Consider the following 19,688-nt stretch of genomic DNA (forward strand, 5'->3'; position numbering starts at 1 on the left):
AAAAAAAACCCAAGCCAAAATAACTTGTTCTTCTTTTGTGGGGGTCACATGCAATATCCTCCTCTGTAGCTGCAAATAGCTTCTATATAGCTTGGGTGGTGCTACTTCTGCTGGGATGCAATAGTGGGAAAAGCACTTGGTATGTGACCAAACTAATGGCTTCATTGTTGGAGGAGATTTTCTTTTTCTCTTTGTTTCATAAACACACAGTGAGTGGGCAGCAAGAAAACGAGGCAAAGGCTACATAAGAAACTTTATCAACCAGTGAGCTGAAAAAAGCCTCAGCGCAGCTCCATCACAAGAGAGATGACCCTCCCAGCACCTAGTAATATAGTTTTGACCCTTTTTTTTGTCATTAACAGACACTGGAGCTGCGTCATATTAATACATCTCAGACATCCTTAGTTATGCACACACACTATTGAACATCTGCAAGCAACTATAAATTTTGACAGCTTTTTTAAATGGTCATTTTTACATGTATTTATTAAACAGCAGCTCCCTTATTTTTTTTCCGGAAAAATGGTTAGTTTTTCTTTGGTTGCTACCCTCCTTCTCAAACAACGACAGCATCAAATCCTTGAAGGCACTGATGTCCCTGCCCATCCCCTGGGCTTCCCCTACCCAGCCTATGGCCCAGGACCCCATTCCAGTCCCCTACAGTGATGCTGTAAGGCCTCAGCCTCCAGCGCCCCTGCCCCGTCCTGCCCAGCCACGGCCCCACCGAGCCAAGTCCACCTCTGGGCTGATGTCCCAGCCCATCCCCAGGGAGGTGCCCAACGCCCAGGGCTGCCCCCAGCTGCCCCGCTCCCTGGCTGGGGTGGTGGGACAGGTGCTGCCTGCAAGGTTCTGCCCTGCCCGTCCCAGCCCGGTCCCTACAGACCCCAGGGAGGCCCCAGCCCACGCTGTGCCCTGACACGCAGGTCAGCATTTGTACCTTTCAGAAAGTGGGAAGGAGGGGTAAAAAAGCAAAGATCTGATAGCAGACCATTTGGCTCCCAGGACCTGAATATTGAAAACAGTTTCTCTCACATGAGCTGATCCAAATCTTCTGCGACACTGGTAGAAACCATTACAGGAACTTCGACTCCAAATACCAACTACTAACCCAAAGAAGCTGGTTTTTATTTGGTTTTGCTTCTGTTTTGTTATTTTAAATGACCAGCACACTAAGCCCAAGCAAATATTTGATTCTGGACTTGATTTATCTTTAAAAATTGTGTTGTTCATCTGGAAGTAAAATACAGACAATCCCCAGTTATGCAGAGGCAGCCTATTTGGATTGCGGAATAACTGGATAGAGAAACAAACACCAGAGGCCACACAAGAGTCATTCAGATACCCCGTAGCATCACGAATGCTTGCTCAGAGCATCAGGCACAGGCATGTCAGCCCACCAAAGCTGACTCCTCCAGCTGAGCACCCACACTTGACCCAAACTGGCTAGCTGTCTGTCAGTACCGTCTTCCCCATCATGCCTGCCAGTATGCATGTTATCCAGGTTTTTTGTTTACCAGAGGTCACCTAGACACCTAGTACCCCAGATAATGGAGAGCAAACTATTAGAAATTCAGCCATGCAAATTTAAAATTATTTCTACCTAAGCATATCTATATTTTAAAATTAACAGTTCAAACATTGTATTCTTCCTATTCTTCTATTAACAAAACTAATTTTTCTGAGTAACAAGTGCTCTAAAATAAGCATACCCCACACCCATGTTTTATTACTGTATTTTATGCAAAGCGAAACAAAGTTACATACCGTTTTCTGTTAATATTATCCTTTCCCTTTTCTCACATCACCTGCTAGAGACCTGTTAGATCTTTTTACACGTCTGCTACAGAAAATCGAAAGAACTTAACAAAACACTAATCTCATAGTTTATCAATGTTAGTTAAATCCCCTAAACGACTCAAGATCATGCATAAGAGTAATTTTAATTTAATATATTAGGTCTCCTTTGGGTTTAAGGAAAATGACTAAGCTCAAATGTGATTCTAAACAAGTATGATTTATTTGCAATTGGGTAATATAAATATTTTTATACTACTGACCTTTTGTATAATAAAACCAATTTTGAAAAGTACAGTGCAAATCCTGAGCACAAGGTAATGCAATAAAGAATTAGAACAGTGATTCTCAGATGCAGTGACACAAACCAGAATTTTCTCTTTCTGTTTGCAAAAAAATTACCTCACATCATTTTTTAGAGGCCTGTTTGGGAGAACATCTGGAAAGCATTCCACAGGAAATCAAACCTATATTAAATATGTTTTGTGGGGCTCTGTTTCCTTGCACTGACTTTAAGCATGCATAATGTGCTCTGTCTTCTCGGCTGCAAAGAAAACACTTCTCTGAGAATCTTCTACAAAATTATAGGCTGAACTGTCAGTCTGTGATTTCTGTCAGAGGATGCTGGTAAGATTTCTATTTAGTCTGTCTGTCTGTGCAAAAACTCTCCAATAACATGAACAAACCCACTAGCTGCTTTCTGAGTACCACGAATTTGTATATTTTCATTTTATTTAATTTCCTTTATGCTCTTTAATTTGAAGCTTCTAAATATAAATGATTGTCATGTTTAAAGATGTCCAAGCCTCTTGGACTCTTGGAGGTTATGCGGGAGGGCTAATGTCTCTTGATAGCATGCTACTCAGGAAAGAACTAGTGCATTACGGATAGAGTTGTTCTCACTTCATTAGCTGGGCAGACAGGAGTATCTTTGAATTACAGGATGGAAACCTAAGAAAAACATTGTCACTCTCAAAAAGCAAGCCAAAGAAATTAGTGCTACTGCAGGTCCTTGAGTGTGTCACTGGATGTTTAGGTGTTTATTAACAACTATATCGTGAGTGCACACTGAAAAGATGTGGTTCCAAGTACCTGAGAAGGATGTTCATGTCAATAATATTCTCTGTAACCTCTCAAATAAACTATAATAGAATATTGCTGGCTCAAGCATGAAACTGTTGTGGAGTTTGGAGACAGAAAATAATCTAAGTCCAATACAGTTTCTCTCTTTACGAGAAAAGTTTCTGTTGGCAGATTCACTGGATCATCAGGTTTCCTAAGCTTATGTAGGGATGTTTTTTACATAGGAAAATCCCTCAGTGGCACTCTGGTATGTGTGGCGGCATTCCTGAAGGGAACAGCTCTGTTTCCCCTTGTCAGAAACCTGGCTGAAGGAAAGAAAAGGTGCCCAGTGTGTCCTTGCACTCAATCATGCAGCGTCTGTAGGCAGCCAGCATCACTGAAACTCATCCTGAAGCTACTCTAAAAACTGTTCTGCCTTCAGGAGCAACACAACAAATATAAAATCGGGACAAGAGCAGATAAAAGCAGATTAGGGTTTCTTTTATGTGAACCCTTTTTTTCCACACACAAAACAAGCCCTGTCAAACAGCAAGTCGACAAGTTCTGGCGCTAACAAACCAATATAGCACTGATCTTATTCAACATGTTTTACTTTTTTTAGAAGCTATATGGATATATAACGCTAGTACAAAAAGCACTGATCTGTAGTATAAGACTGGAAAATAAACCATATTTGCCAGTTAAGGATGATGTGGCTGTCTTAGGAGTTTTATTTTTATCTCCACTATCAAGAAAACCTGAACACGGCCACTGAGGCTGACAGCTGACAGCCTCTGATATATCCAGATGTTTACAGAAGTTGCTCCAAAAGACATTGGCCATTCTGAAGAATATTTTGCAATGCTGCACGATGGCCAGCTACTGAGATGTATCTCTAGCATTTCACAATGCCTAATTAGAAAAGGGAGCATCGTAACTAAGAGAACAACCCCTGTTGTTGTTCAACCCCTTATGCTTGAATTGGAACAGAACGTGAACTGAATATTCAAATGATACGGTCAAGTTTTAATTGAACAGAGGTCTTAGTCATATGTGCTTTATAATATAAAAGCTCGCTGTAATCGTTTATAGAATGTGCTTGGACAAATATAGTGTAAGCACAAACGTGAATGTAAGGTCATCTGTTAATAATCTTAGGCAAGGGTCACAGTCAGCTCACACAGAAAATCTATACTCAACAGCAAACACACACCAGAAAACTTTTTCTGTGTCACTTGTTTTAAAACCAGCAGATAATCAAAGCATAGGGAACAACCACCACCTCTGCCAAGAAGTCTTTGAGGATACTGATACATTTACATCTGGTTTCCACTTAACAGTAGTTGCTCCATCAGTAACATGGTAGTGCTTAAAACATAATGAAAACAATGCAATTTCTATTCAGTAAACATTAAAATGCTAAAATTTGAAAATATGCATGTGGCTGTCACTTGCTCTGTTGAGAAACTAAGTTTTATTTTTAGTTCCAGTGCTTACATTTTCTTGCAGATATTTTAATAGATGAACTGCCACCAGAAATATTCTCTCACAGGGGCCTGATGTAGAATGATATAAATAACATTTACAAAGTCCAGCATAATGGAATGGTAAAATCAGTTGACACTCTTTTAATTAGCACTGCCTGAAGATTTACCTACACAGAACAGGAATACCCAGATTCATCCCTGGAATAAATCCACTGAAGTCACTGATGTCAGAGGAAGCATACTGGGAATGGACTTGATATAATAGCTCTGTTATTCACATTAAACACACAGCAGCTTCTTGCCTGTAGCATATACATGGTTTGAGATAAATGAGAAAACATTTTTATTTTTTAAAGAAAATGCCGGTTTGTGATACATACACCCTTTCTTTGCCCCAGAAACATCAAGTTAGCTAAATGTGACTGGCTGTACCTCAAGAGGGATCAAAAATCTTCCCTTCACCAGATTTAACAGATTAGTGGGTGGAAACTACTCATACAAACCAGTGGATGCTAAACTCCTGCTCTCTACAAAAATCTCTCAACTAACAACTCAACAAATCAGAGATAGCAGTACTCTTGCTGGAACCCCATCCAGCAAAGCAATCAAGTGCTTGCTCATTCGCGAGAACATGAGTAGCTCCAAGTTTAGATCTCTATGGAAGTTTAATACCAAATTTAACTTTCCTGGATTTCAATATTTTTGTCTAAACATGAGTGAAACTGCTTCATTAATATATGTATTTTAATCTTTCCCCCACGATAAATGAACAAAACAAAATGGGTCGCATTTGCTCTGCTGTAACCCCCTTCCTGCCTTGTCTTTCTATCTGTAGTCTTCTTATTTCTTATATTATACAGGCACCTTTCCTTTCTCACTTAGAATAACAAAACAAGCCTTTCTAGACAAAATGATACATAGAGATGAAGGACCACATTTGGGTGATACAAGTGCTCCCAAGTTCTTAGAGCTAGTTTACTGGTGGCTGTGATATTCAGCCTGATGGATCATTTTGACTAAAAAGGGACTGGTGTAGAAGTCAGGGTGTCTAAATAAGGCCTATAAAACCCTAAACATTTTTATCCAAGTTTATTTTATGATTGTTGTATGTTCACACACACATACTTTATTCCCTCTTTCACTTTTTCAACCCTGTAGACAGGTAGTAATGAATATTCAGTGCCATAGTTTGTTCTTAACCTTAAAAGTAACCAGAAAGGACTAGTAGGACCTCAGCCACGTCAGGGATACTGCCAAAGGTACACCATGCAAAACAGAAGTCTTCTGAATCAAACAGCTCTGACAATGCTGAGGCATAACTTGTGTTTTACAGATAATGGGCACAAAAGAATTATGCTCCCTTTTTGTGGAAACTGGGTTTCAGGAATCAGCAGAGGTTCTAGCTGACTGAAGGGATGCTGCTTGGAATGTTTCAAGCTTGCCTGACAAAGGACCTGAGCCTAAAGATACTGTCTAGTTACTGCTTCTTGGAGCATAAACCCCCTGTGCATGAGGCTTTCTTTGTTGTTAAAGCACAAAGCAATGTGAAAGTTGGGTGCAGGAATAAAGCTAATGACTATATCCTTGCATCTTTGCTTCTTTCGGAGAAATGTCAATCACCCACCAAGCTTTTAATCTTCAAGATCCTCTTAAGCAGAACAGAAAGAGTACAAATGAGGATTGGCCAAGCAGATCCTGGCACCACAGAATGAGATCCATCTACACTTTAACAGGGACAAAGCAGCCTTGTTTTGCTGGGTGTTCTGATTTTTTTGATTCCAAAGGGATTTATGGATATGTCTTAAGGAGGAACTGCTTGATTTGTTTGGAGTTTTATTCAGAGGGAAAAAGTTTAAAATTGCCTTTTTTTATGGGATGGAGAGGAGAGTAATACTCTGTCTGTTTTACTCTGCTAATGAGAGACAGCAATGTAATGAATCATGTAAAGGACTAGAAGGGAAGAAAATAATACAATATTGCAGCATTTTCTATCTTTACTTTGCCTTGACTTGAAAGGGTTTTTGCTTATTTTGCAGAGACTGCATTAATATTTTTTTCCAGGCTAGCAATTCCCCCCACACACACTCCACTACACTATTGTTTTTCCTCTGCAGAGCACACCAGCTTCTGTCGCACCTCCCCCCAGATCCCATTTTTTAAATTTTCTGAACTGTGAACATTCCTCACTATTAATTCATTAAAATGAATTAATACTTGGGTTTTTTTCACTTAAATAAATATGATACATCTAGCAATATATACATATATGTATACACTCATATATACATATACATATACATATACAAAATCATTCTTCTTCAAATTCAGTCTATGTTTATAGATGTGACATGAGCTTGTGGGCATGCTACAGTATATAGGCCAAAAGGTAACTACAATTTTTCCTATCCCCCTTGGTATTTTGCAGACACAGGAGCTTTCCTGATGTCATGCACAGAGAGAGAGGGAGGATTTGCAGGTAGCCTGAGCTCAGGCTAGCCCTATAACTCTGCAGACATCCTATGTCTAGTGCAGGGTGAGTCAGGCAGCACACGAGGTTTTTTGCTCACTCCCTGACTCAGTCTTCAAATATACAGTATAGGCATAGCCTGCACATCTCTGGAAATCAAGAGTGTCCCTGTTTTAACATCCTTAATAACATTACAATAACTATGTGATTGTCCTGGTTTTGCATACCCACAGCAAAACAATCATCTCAAGGAGCTGCCAGGCAGCTTTGAGTGCCAACATGATATAAATACCCCGGAGGGATGCAAATCCAGCTCTGTTCTGATACAGAACTGTATAATGCTGCTGTGTCCTTCACGAAAATATACACTAAGTGTCCTTTTAAAACATAAAGCTAGAGCCAGTCTGACTGAGCAGTCAAGCTTAGTAGCTGGCCAACTGAATTGTAACCAATATAAGCTACCAGTCTCAGAAAGGGAGGTAGCACCTATGTTTTCCCTCTCATTTGCTGAATTACAGATGATCACTGGACTGTGGCAGGATATTGAGGGAGGAAAAGAACAACACACAGAGGAGCAGGTAAGGAGGTGCTGTAAGCGGCCGTAGAGAGAATTCAAATGTGGAAGAGAGGTGGTGAAAGTCAGATAATGACTGGGAGATCTGGAAAGAGGAGATGAAAGGAGAATAAGCAAGGGGAAGAGGCATGATAAAAAAGTAAGGGAGAAAGTGAGAAAAATGAAAAGAAGTCTAAGGAATAGAAAATTTGAGGAAAAGAGCATATTTCTTCATCCCCTCTTCCACCTCAATCCACATATCCCTTTAGTGCACTCCTCCCTGCTACTTGTTAATGTAGTAACTGAAGAAAGCTCTCTTAATACAAGATGCTGGGCTCCCCCTCTCTTATAACAGGACAAAAAAGGCTGACTGCATATTTATAACATCTCATCACAGACTTGCCTATAATGATGAACCACCCCCTCCTCTGGCAAATCTTATCCATGAGCGTGTAGGGTTTGTGGTCAGTAACGGTAGATGTTGAGGAACAGCCCAGACACAGAGAGGCCACTTTTACAAACTGATGTTGGTATGAAGCAATTGCAGATTTGCACATGCCTTATGGAAAAGGAGCACAGATGAAATGACTCCCTTTCCAAGGTAAATTATCATTAAATATGTTCAACAGAATATAAAGAAGGAAAATTAATTTATTCGCAAGTTTCTTACGTTTTCAGGAACCATAGAAAGCAGCTGAGCTTTTGTTCTAGCTTTTACTGTGGATGAACTCTTTTACACACTAATGAAAATGTTTGCATAACTTCACACAGTTCTTATACCTGTAGATGCAGATTTCTTTCATGTGGAACTGAGTCAACGGTTGCAACAAAATTGAGACTGGATAGGATAGGTGGCCAGAAACTGGTCAAGAGGTAAGAATGCACCAACGAAAGCACTTTTATAAAGATTTAGCTCTCTGAATACACAGTGCTGAAAACATCTGTGTTGTATTTTCAGGAAGATGACCTATCTACTGAAACCTAGTAGGATATTTCGTTATTATCCTTCAGATATCCCATGAGGAAAAGTTATTTAAATATATTATGCAGACATTTTATCTTTTTTTTTTATTTATTTTCAGTATCAAATACCTGTAGCCAGCAACATGTGCTTTGCACATAACTAAAGGCAAAACATTAAGGGCAGCATTTATTTTAGCCAAAAGAAAAGGTCTAAACAGTTGTCTTCTGAAATTAGTCAAGAACTACTCTCCAGCTATTTCACCTTAAAAATGAGCCTCAGTGACCAGCCATTTTGAATATAGTAATTGGGGAGGAGAAGGAACATGCTGTTACTAGATTCTTATATTAACAAAAGATGCCTCATTTTATGCTACCTTTCTTTTCAGATCGTTGCAGCACATGACTGGATTGATACTGTTCTTTTAATAAATAATGTGTCTGTATTATTATCATTCTGGTCAGTGCCTTCTGAACATATCCAGGAGACAGAGGAAGTATGCAAATTCAAAACACAGATTATCAAAAAGAGCAAACTAATGACTCACACTTTCATTACTCAAAGAAAACAGTTTTTGAAATACTGTCGAATGTGATAGTGCCAAAAACGAAACACACTGCCCTGCATTTACAGCAGAATGATATTTTAAAAACACATATGTCAACTTTCTGATGTTTAATTGGTGGCTGAAGTGATCAGGAGGTTCCTCAAAGGTTTAAACTATTCACGACAGGTTTGCTGTCTTACGGGAGCTAAGATCCGAGACATCACTGAGAGGGTGCCACAACTTGTCAAAAGCACTGATTATTGTCCTCTGCTACTCTTCCACGTGGGCACAAATGACTCTGCAAGCCAAAGTCTGGTCAGAACTAAGGAAGACTATAAAGCTCTGGGAAAGCAAGTGAAAAATATTGGTGCCCGATTATCTTCTCCTCCATATTACCTGTTGGAGAAAAATGGGCCACTAGAAATAGGCAAAATAATACAAATCAACTCCTGGTTACATGGCTGGTGTCAACGTGACGGTTTTGGCTTTTATGACAATGGGACATTTTTCAACAACCATAGGCTGCTATGGAGGGATGGACTCCACCTGTCTGGAAGGGGCAAGGGAATCTTTGGCAGCAGGCTGCAAATTTGGTGAGGACGGCTTTAAACTGAGGAGCTTGGGGTGGGGGGGGACAAACTGTCAATGCTAATGCCATCACACACAATGGGGGAATAAGACAGGACAACCTGAGCAGTGATAAAGGTGCCGTGGTGGCCTTATGCAATGGCAACCAGGAGACCAACCATCTCAAGGGTTTGCATGGCTGTAGTGGGTCCTTGTACACCCCTCCAGAGAAACCTGTGTGCTCAAGCACCTCTCTGAAATGCCTGTACACCAATGCACACAGCATGGGGAATAAACAGGAGGAACTAGAGGTCTGTGTGCGGTCGCAGGGCCATGGGCCATGATCTCGTTGCAGTCACAGAGACATGGTGGGATAGCTCGCATGACTGGAATGTGGTCATGGATGGCTACAGGCTTTTCAGGAAAGACAGACCAGCAAGGCGAGGTGGGGGAGTTGCTCCTTATGTGAGGGAGCAACTGGAATGCATCGAGCTCTGCCTTGGAGTGGAAGGAGAACAAGTTGAGAGCTTGTGGGTAAAAATTAAGAGACAGCCAAATATGGGCGACACAGTTGTGGGCATTTGCTACAGGCCACCTGATCAAAAACAGGAAGCTGATGAAGCCTTCTACAGAGAGCTGGAAGTAGCCTCGTAATTGCAGGCCCTGGTCCTCATGGGGGACTTCAACCACCCTGATATTTGCTGGAAAAGCAACACGGCGAGCCATGCGTGACCCAGAAGCTTCCTGCAGGACATCGAGGACAACTTTTTGATGCAGGTGGTGGAGGAGCCAATGAGGTGAGATGTGCCGCTCGACCTTATCCTGACAAACAAGGAGGGGCTGGTTGAGGATGTGAGAGTTAGGGGTACCCTTGGCTGCAGTGACCATGAGATGGTCGAGTTTAGGATACTGTGAGGTAGAAGCAGGGCTACGAGTCAGGTTACAACCTTGGACTTCAAGAGGGCCAGCTTTGGCCTCTTCAAAGACCTGCTAGGAGGAATCCCATGGGCTAGGACTCTGGAAGGCAGGGGAGTCCAAGAGAGCTGTACAGTATTCAAGGACCACTTTCTTTGAGCTCAAGATCTGTGCATCCCCAGGAGGAAGAAGTCAGGCAAAGGAGCCAGGAGACCCACAGGGATGAGCAAAGAGCTTCTAGAGAAACTCAAATGGAAGAGGGAGGTTCACAGTATGTAGAAAAAGGGACTGGCCACTTGGGAGGAGTATAGGAATGTTGTCAGTGTATGCAGAGATGCAACGAGAAAGGCCAAGGCCTACCTGGAATTAAATCTGGCAATGTATATCAAAGATAACAAGAAGGGCTTCTTTAAATACATCAGCAGTAAAAGGCAGACTGGGGATACAGTGGACCTACTGCTGAACAAGGAAGGGGCCCTGGTGACGCAGGATGCAGAGAAGGCAGAGTTACTGAACGCCTCCTTTGCCTCAGTTTTTACTGCTAGGGCTGGCCCTCAGGCATCTTAGCCCCCAGAGAAGAGAGGAAAAATCTGGAGAAAGGAAAGCTTACCATCGGTTGAGAAGGATTGGGTCAGAGATCACCTAGGCAAACTGGATTCTCGTAAATCCATGGGCCCCGATGGGATGCACCCGTGAGTGCTGAGGGAGCTGGTGGATGTTCTTGCTGAGACACTCTCCATCATCTTTGAAAAGTTGTGGAGGACAGGAGAGGTGCCGAGGACTGGAGGAAAGCAAATGTCACTCCAGTCTTCAAAAAAGGCAAGAAGGAGGACCCGGGAAACTTTAGGCCAGTCAGCCCCACCTCCGTCCCTGGAAAGGTGATGGAGCAGCTCATCCTGGAGGTCATCTCCAGGCATGTAGAGGACAAGAAACTTATCAGAAACAGTCAACGTGGATTCACCAAGGGAAGATCATGCTTGACCAACCTGATAGCCTTCTATGATGACATGACTGGCTGGGTTGACGAAGGGAGAGCAGTGGATGTTGTCTGTCTTGAGTTCAGTAAGGCATTCAATACTGTCTCCCATAGCATCCTCATAGGCAAGCTAAGGAAGTGTGGGTTGGATGAGTGGACAGTGAGGTGGATTGAGAACTGGCTGAACAACAGAGCTCAGAGGGTTGTGATCAATGGAGCAGAGTATGGATGGAGGCCTGTCACTAGCGGTGTTCCCCAAGGGTCTGTGCTGCATCTAGTCCTGTTCAGCACATTCATCAATGACCTGGATGAAGGGACAGAGTGTAACCTCAGCAAGGTCATTGATGATACCAGGCTGGGAGGAGTGGCTGGTACACCAGAAGGCTGTGCTGCCATCCAATGAGACCTGGACAGGCTGGAGAGTTGGGCCGAGGGGAACCTCATGAAATTCAAGAAAAGCAAGCGCAAGGTCATGCACCTGGGGAGGAACAACCCCATGCACCAGTACAGGCTTGGGACCAAACTACTTGAAAGCACCTCTGATGAGAAGAACCTGTGAGTGCTGGTGGACAAGTTGATCATGAGCCAGCAATGTGCCTTTGTGGCCAAGAAGGCCAAGGGTATCCTCGGGTGCATTAAAAGGAGTGTGGCCAGCAGGGCGAGGGAGGTTATCCTCCCCCTCTACTCCGCCCTAGTGAGACCACATTTGGAGTACTGCGTCCAGTTTTGGGTCCCCCAGTTTAAGAAGGAACCGGAACTGCTTGAGCGAGTCCAGCAGAGAGCTACCAAGGTGATCAGGGGACTGGAGCATCTCCCTTGAGGAAAGGCTGAGATACTTGGGTTTGTTCAGCCTGGAGGAGAGAAGACTGAGTGGGGGTTTCATCAATACCTATAAATATCTAAAGGGTGGGTGTCAGGATGATGGGACCAGGCTCTTTTCAATAGTGCTCAATGACAGGACAAGGGCTCAGGCAGGGGGTTGGACAAGATGATCTCCAGAGGTCCCTTCCAACCCCTGGAATTCTGTGATTCTGTGATTCTGTAACATCATTGATTAAAGTTTTTGACACTATATTGACTTTCCTTAGAAGATTTGATTATGTTTCTAAAAAAAAAGAAACTCTGATGGCTTCTTTTTATCATTTTTTTTTACTTTTCAGTGAGCATTGACAGGCATCTCTGAGAGACTCCAGTAGGAGTTTCCAGTCCATATCCAGTCTCAAAGACAAGTAGAGGCAGCAGAAAAATGATAACGAAAATGAACCATTCAGTGTTCTGATGAAGTTGAAAAATTAGGGCTGTTTACATAAGTCAGAACTTATTTGCATTTCCTGACATTTCTGGTCTCTTTTTTTCCTTGATAGAGAGTTTATGTTATATAACAGATAGACTAATGAATAAAAAAGAAAAAAATAAGCAAAACATTGTGCCATCTCAGTTAGTGGTACCTGCAGTTTGGCCAAATCGCTTCCTTGCTCTTAACTTTGTTTCAAAAACATATCAGTGATATATGCATCCAGGGCAAAGGTTTTAAAGAGCATCCAAAACTGGATGTTTAAATACTTATTTGCACAGGTCCAGTTGATATTTTATACAGAGTATGGGCAGATTCAAATCTTGCATTTCTGAATACGCAACATTTGTAAACCATTTGTAAGCGTACTTTCAGAAACCCTTTAGAACTTGTCCCTTTTGCTGTAACTAGCATTATGAAGAAGCTCTAATAGATGTAATAGGCATGCAAATAATAGTTTCTAAATGACTGGGTTTCACAGTAGGCAGAACATATTCTCAAATTATTTTTCCATTTAGATACTCATTCTGATTTCAAATTTAAACAGAAGTTATCAGAGTTAGAATTATATGCCTACTGACTATGCTTTTAATTATTCTAAACATATCTGGAATTCCTTTGTAGACTGATATTTATCAGTGCCAATACTTTCAGTAGCAGGGAGGAGATCTCCCTTTTCTCTACGCCCCTGCCTAAGTCCCTGTTTTGCTGTGGGATAAGGGGAACAAACCACACCAACTCCCTCTAAGTGCACAAGTCACAGAGACAAAACGTCTTTCACAGTATTATGGACAGGCTGGAATAGGTCTGTTGATGATTCCTTCTCTCCAAGACACTAGCGAGGAAAGGTATTAAATACACTAGCAGTTGAGAGAGCCCAGGAGGTATTAACACTCTATGTGACATGACTCTCAGCAACACATGAAACTTGCTTTACCTCCAGGCATAGAACCTAAGTGCTGCACACACCACTCTGCCCCAGACCCCACAGGCATTTGCTCGACCATTCCCTTGTAACAGTGCAGCCCCTTGCCCTCACAGCCATGTCTCACTGAGCCTTGGGAGAGTCCAAACTTTCCAATTTTGACATTTTAAAGCAAAAGAAGTCACAGGAAGAACCTGTAAAGAAATTCATTTTCACCCCAGTGCTGGTTGCAACTTAGGGCAACTGGAGCAGAGATTTTACTAAGCTTTCCTCTGCAGCATTGCAATGCAGAAAGCACAGCACCAGACTCGTGAAGTCAAATTAAGCAAAAATGCCATTAAAAACTTAGCTGCTGAGATAACATTAGATCAAAGCTGACTAAAGGAAAACACAGTCATGAGAGAAGTGATGGCATTAATTTAACTAATTCCTGAACACTACAGCCAGAAGTCTCCCTGTAAAATCTTCTCTCTGATTCACTGGCACAGTAACACACTGGAAGTTTGGCAGAGAACACAGCAAAGATACTGTAAGTTTACTAATTAACAGGGCCTGTGTATAGGGAAGACAATATATAAAAGCAAAAAGACCAATGGCACAACACTGAAATGGAAACAGGTGGTTCTGAGACTACATGAATCCAGCTTTCATAAACTGCAATAGCATCAGCTATGAAGGTGATGAATGCAACTTACTGGACTGAAATGAGAAACCTGCTTTCACTTAAATCTGCTCTAATTTGGGTCAGCAGGAAACTGGCTCCAGATTTCCCCTGAGCCATCAAGGGTAGGGTGCTTCTCACCTCCTCACCTCTGAACAGCACTCAGGCACGTCTCAGGTGCTATGGCTAAACACTTAAGATCAGCAGTGGAGATCTCATAAACAAATTTCAAAGTAAATATTTTACCAGGCATATGCAAGTACTTATTAAGATTTATACCATGTCTTCAGTGTCCTTGACATTTTACAATAGTAGTTATTTCCTTGCTTGCTAATTCACAGAGTTGCACAATCTACAAGGAATTTACACATTAGAAGTGAGCAAGATTCTCGGACTAACTTCGTAAATATGACATTAGCACAACAACGTTCTAACATAAACATACACAATGCTAAGGAGGAATAAAGCATTTCCTAAGGGCAGAGGAGGTCCTGTACACCACTGAATAATCGCTGTGTGACAACCTGCAAGGAGCTTAGTGAAGGCGAAAGGACCCAGCTTGTCCTGTGAAGCAGCATTCTGCGCTGCCTCGCCGGGCTGAAGACCCAGAGGAAAGAGGCTGGGAATTAGGTCAGTGACCCAATGACCCTCCAGTTGTATCAGCCCAGTTCTGTTGTCAGGGAAGGGGAGATAAAATGATTCCAAGGCTAAAACAGCTCTGCGAAGATAGTGGGATCAAGTCTACAAATGTGGACTCCTTTTTTTGCAATGAAGAAGAAATCCACGAGTAATCTGTGTATTGCGACCATTTATAAAGTCCAACATGTGGCTTGTATTCACAGTTATTAGTGCTCACACACACGATTACAATGAAAATAAATCCCATTATAATGAATAATTCTGTTTCACCTGTTCACTAATGGGACATAAAAATCGTTCTGAGACATCATTTCATAGAGACACCTAATGAAAATATTTCCAATAAAAATCTGTAAAAATTATACTGGGGGTTTAAAGATTCCTCCATAATGCGAGGGAGTAGCTGTGAACAGTTTTGGAGAAGGCACACACTGTAAAAAGGTGCAGGCTTTCATTATTCTGTTAAGGATGTTAGAGACGACTGCTTTTTTTCCCTGACTCATCCTTTTCCCTAGTGGATACTCTGACCCTTAGTCCTGGCAAATCCAGCAGTACCAAGTTCTCTCTGGTACCTCATTAATCACTCCCCTGCCATGTGCTATCTTACCTGCAGATGTAATTCTTCTTGCAGGATTCTTGTAAATTCAGGCAGTTTGGTTTCTCCCTGTCCTCATATGAACAAACAGGAACAATAGTCTGCCGTCTCCTTTCTGTACAGGCTACGTCTCGACAGGAGCAGAAGAGCATCCCGTAGCTGTGCTTTGGGGGAACTTTGTCAAAAAATAGCCGGAGGGCCTTATGACACTTCCGCTTGTTACAGATTTCATTAGACGTGCTGCTGGTGCAGGGGGTTATGTAAGCAGATCTGAACCTCTTGCAGGTATCATTTAGGTTACAAGCTTTTGCTGCATCCAAGCAATTGTTCCCCTTTGAAAGTACTGGCTCCACTAGAAAAAACAACACAACAGCAGTAAGAAATGCGTCACATTTATATGGTGTTTTGATGTTTGTGTTTATTTCACTGTTAATGAGATCCTGATTATATATTTGTTACACACAAAACTCTCAGTGCCAGAAACTGTGACCAATCCTTATGTTTCTTAGGGTAATGGTTTAATGAGTGAACAAGAGCACAGGCATGCTTTAAAATCAGAATGCTGGCAAATAAATGACGATTACACTGGCCAGGCTGTACTTCGTCTTCTTTGTAGCAGACACGCAGGATGAATATTGGGTAAGACCTGGCCTCACTAAAAAGCTATTCAAATTGCTGGTAAATTGCAAGGGATACGTTTGGCCCATCACACAAGAACACAGTGAGAATATGAGCTTCTTAGTCCAGTTTTGAAAAGCTCTGACATTTTTATTTTTGCCTTGAACAGTACAAACGACATTCAGCATCTCCACTGGATAACAATATTTAATTGTAATTTGTGCACTCTGCAGAACATAAAAGCCACATGCCTGTTACTACAGTTTTTGAGGTAGAAAACCAGCCCACCCAGACAGAAATGCAAGCAGGTGCAGCCCCACAATTGTGAGCTCTCTAAGGCCACCCACAAGGCCTGTAAGCTCCATGATTAGTTAAAGACATTGTTATAAGATCTATAGATGCCACCTGAACCCTGGAAGTTTTATGAAGTCTACAAGCTTTGAAAAGCTGATATAGAATTAAAAAGTGGCTGTGAAAGAAACATTTTAAAACAAGGAGTATGTGTGTCTGTCACGCATGCATACGCTACAAGAAACTATAGAAAAAATTAAACTCAGATAAAAGTTAAGACTATAATTACACATTTAATTTTGCAATACACTACCCAGATATTAAAACTCAATACATGCTTTGCTTGAAGAAGAAGGCAACTGGCATTAGAATACAAAATTCAGTTAAGAATAATCATAAAGCTGCTTTGGATATTAGGAAGGCCAACATCACAGATCCAAGAAAATATATTAACTTCCCATTGCTACAGAATTTTCAAGCTGAACAAAACATTTTGCAAATATCTAAAACTCTGCAGCAACCTCTTAGGGTTGATGGGCAAAGATAAGACATCTCAATCTAAAAATCTCTAAGTCCCTTTTAAAAAAAGCTTTTTTCTAGATCTTTCACCTTTTCCCAAAAACTCATTCCAAGACCCTTCTACAACTCGTTGCCACTCTTCTCCATTCTCCTACTACTCTGCCTTCCATTCCCAGATCACGACATCAACCTTTCCTTTTTTTCCACATCAGGAAAATATGAAGTAGCTTGGCTGACACGGCGCTCCAAGGTAGTGCGTTTGCTTGAACTGACTGTGCCTGAGATGTTCCTTGGATGCTAGCACACACTTCACCTTATACAGATTTATCACCTGCTACTAGCCCATTTACCTCACATATCCAGAAGTGATTCAATGCATAAGTAGCATTAGATTTTTCACTCTAACGACATGCTGTAACTACGTTTATGGGTTTGCACATTTAACCTTTGTACATTTAACATTCACACTCCAAGTCCTTCCTAATCCCAGTCTGTTGCACAATAATCTTCAGCTTTTTGCTTCATATTTTTACAAATTACAAAATCATAAACATGCAACATTTGACTATAAATTAACAGAGCCAAGCATTTCTTATAATAGCAGCCTATCACAGTTTAAGCAACACCAGATGCAGAAGAGATATCCAAAATAAAACCCTCTCATAAAATTATAACATTTTTATATAAAATGTATTACATCAGCATACAACTATAATCTTAACTATGAACTCTCAAAGGTTTTTTTTACAGTATATAGAATTATATGTTTAGTATAAATATAATTACTATGTAATCTGCAGGGCATATAATTATGCAATATATGAATAGCATATGCTAATTACTATGTGATTGCAGAGTAATTACATGGTTATTTGTGCCTGGGAGTCAACTGCTGAATTCCACTCTTTAAAACAAGATTCCGTGGAAGAGCTCTGAATGGGGCATTTCAATATGAACAGATATCAGATTACTGTACGATACATTATAAAACATTCTTTAAAAGAAAACCCAAGATGTAATAAAGCACTTCGTTTCTGATAATCATATATGTGTTTTCCATTAAGGGTCCAAAATGTAGTAAATGCTGATACAGAATTGGAAAGCACTGTGAATATGAATACCTCAAAAATCAAAAGGGACAGGTTAATCAATCTTTTTTAAAAATAGTGCACAAGCCAATTCACTGACCACACAAAGAGCAGTGAAAGTTATCTTGGATGAAAGCTGTATTGGGTGCAAATTGTTCATAAATAATAGTTATGCTCATTCATATCTTTCATACAATTTATATCTACACATGACTCTCATTCCTCAGCATGTCAACTCTGAACATGGACCAGATCTTTTGGTGTTTGTTTTCTTTTTTTTTTCCTAGAACTACCCCTGGCTGTAACTTGCCACTTGCCTTTTCTATTTTGATACGTATATCTGTAGCTATTGTTGCTGGCATATTTATCATCATATTACAAATTATTTCTACCTCTTAAAGTAAGACTAACATAGGGCACATAAAAGATCTGCATCAACTGCATTTGAATTAAACAAGAGTGTCTAAACCAACGTTTCTCACTAATGCCAGCTTCTCTCAAGCTTTTAAATCACGTTTTAATGTAAAATTTACAATCCAGGACACACTTTATGTTCTATTTTTATTGCAAAAGTACAACATAATTATTCCTAAGTCCTGTGGTAACTACAAACAGTTAACAAGACTGAGAGTGTTTCTGAGGATTACTTACACAGCAGTAATATATAAGGTCAAAATCTCACCCAGCTTCTGTTCTGCAAAGCTTAAATTATTAAGACAGGCAGTAGTTTGGCTCTTACTAGGTACTGACTATGTTAAGAGCAAATGGATCTAATCCAGAGCTACTTTTCCTGCTAGCCTCCTTTGGGAAAGGGCAGTGTAAGGAGATCTTTTTCAGTTCCCCCCTCGGTTGGGGCACTTGGATATGGATTGAGGGCGGTCAGAGCAGCAGCCTGGGACAAGTAACGACTCCTTTGCACCACCTTTTCCCCACCCAGAGCTTCCTCTTTCATAAGTCTGCTTTGCCTTGGGCCCATTCTGGAAGTCTCTGCCAAACCATGCAGTGCTCTGCTCCGCAGACTCCAAGGTAAGATACTTCCAGGCAGGTGGTATGTGATGCCTCATGCCTGTGTGTGAGGCATTGGTTCCCATCCGCAGCAAGGGGCCCAGCAGAGCAGAGCTGCAAACACCAGGATGCTGCCTCCCAGCAGAAGGCACCAGCAGCTGAGTGCTGCTTTGCTGCTGTGGGTGCTACCCTGGCACGGTGCAGGCAGAGTCAGGGCAGAACAGAGCCAGAGGCAGGAGCTGCTGCCTTGGTGGGAAAGCAGCAGCTCCCAATATCCATAGAGTTAGGATGCCTAAAAACATTCTCCTACCAGGCAGTTTGCTGTATACTATTCGCAAAAAACTCTGGGGCAGCAATAATCAGCTTACTGATACTAACTTATTTCTACATGGATCACTGGCTCACAGCTTTTCCACTGCACACGTAACGCACGCAAGGTGAGATGTTTTTCTGATAAATTTTACTGAAGAAAAAACAGGTCTTGTATTATAGTATAAGGTGTCAGCACTTCGATATTTGCCCGCAACCCTGGCCCAACATTTTTACAGCTGCCACAGTTCTGGACTCAAGCTTCCATATGACAGAAGAAAGGAGCCAGCCAAACACTCAAGTCTTTTATCCAGAGATGTTTCTAAAGTTTTAATAGGGCTTCCTCTGCCCTGTGTGATCTTCCTTATGCTTCACCCCCTTTCACAGCCTCTTCACCTTAATCTTTCATCTTCCT

General features: G+C 41.4%; 1 protein-coding gene across 1 annotated transcript in view; it reads right to left on the reverse strand.

The window, feature by feature from the left end:
• The window catches only part of GFRA1 (GDNF family receptor alpha 1), a 150,124-nt gene that overhangs the window by 43,902 nt on the left and 86,534 nt on the right, over positions 1 to 19,688 (reverse strand). Inside the window, exon 4 of the mRNA XM_064464231.1 lies at positions 15,456 to 15,795. Within this exon, the coding sequence (XP_064320301.1) occupies positions 15,456 to 15,795 (340 nt within the window). The remainder of the gene's footprint in view (positions 1 to 15,455; positions 15,796 to 19,688) is intronic.

This window comes from Phalacrocorax carbo, chromosome 12 (assembly GCF_963921805.1).
Source record: "Phalacrocorax carbo chromosome 12, bPhaCar2.1, whole genome shotgun sequence".
Classification (NCBI taxonomy): Eukaryota; Metazoa; Chordata; class Aves; order Suliformes; family Phalacrocoracidae; genus Phalacrocorax; species Phalacrocorax carbo.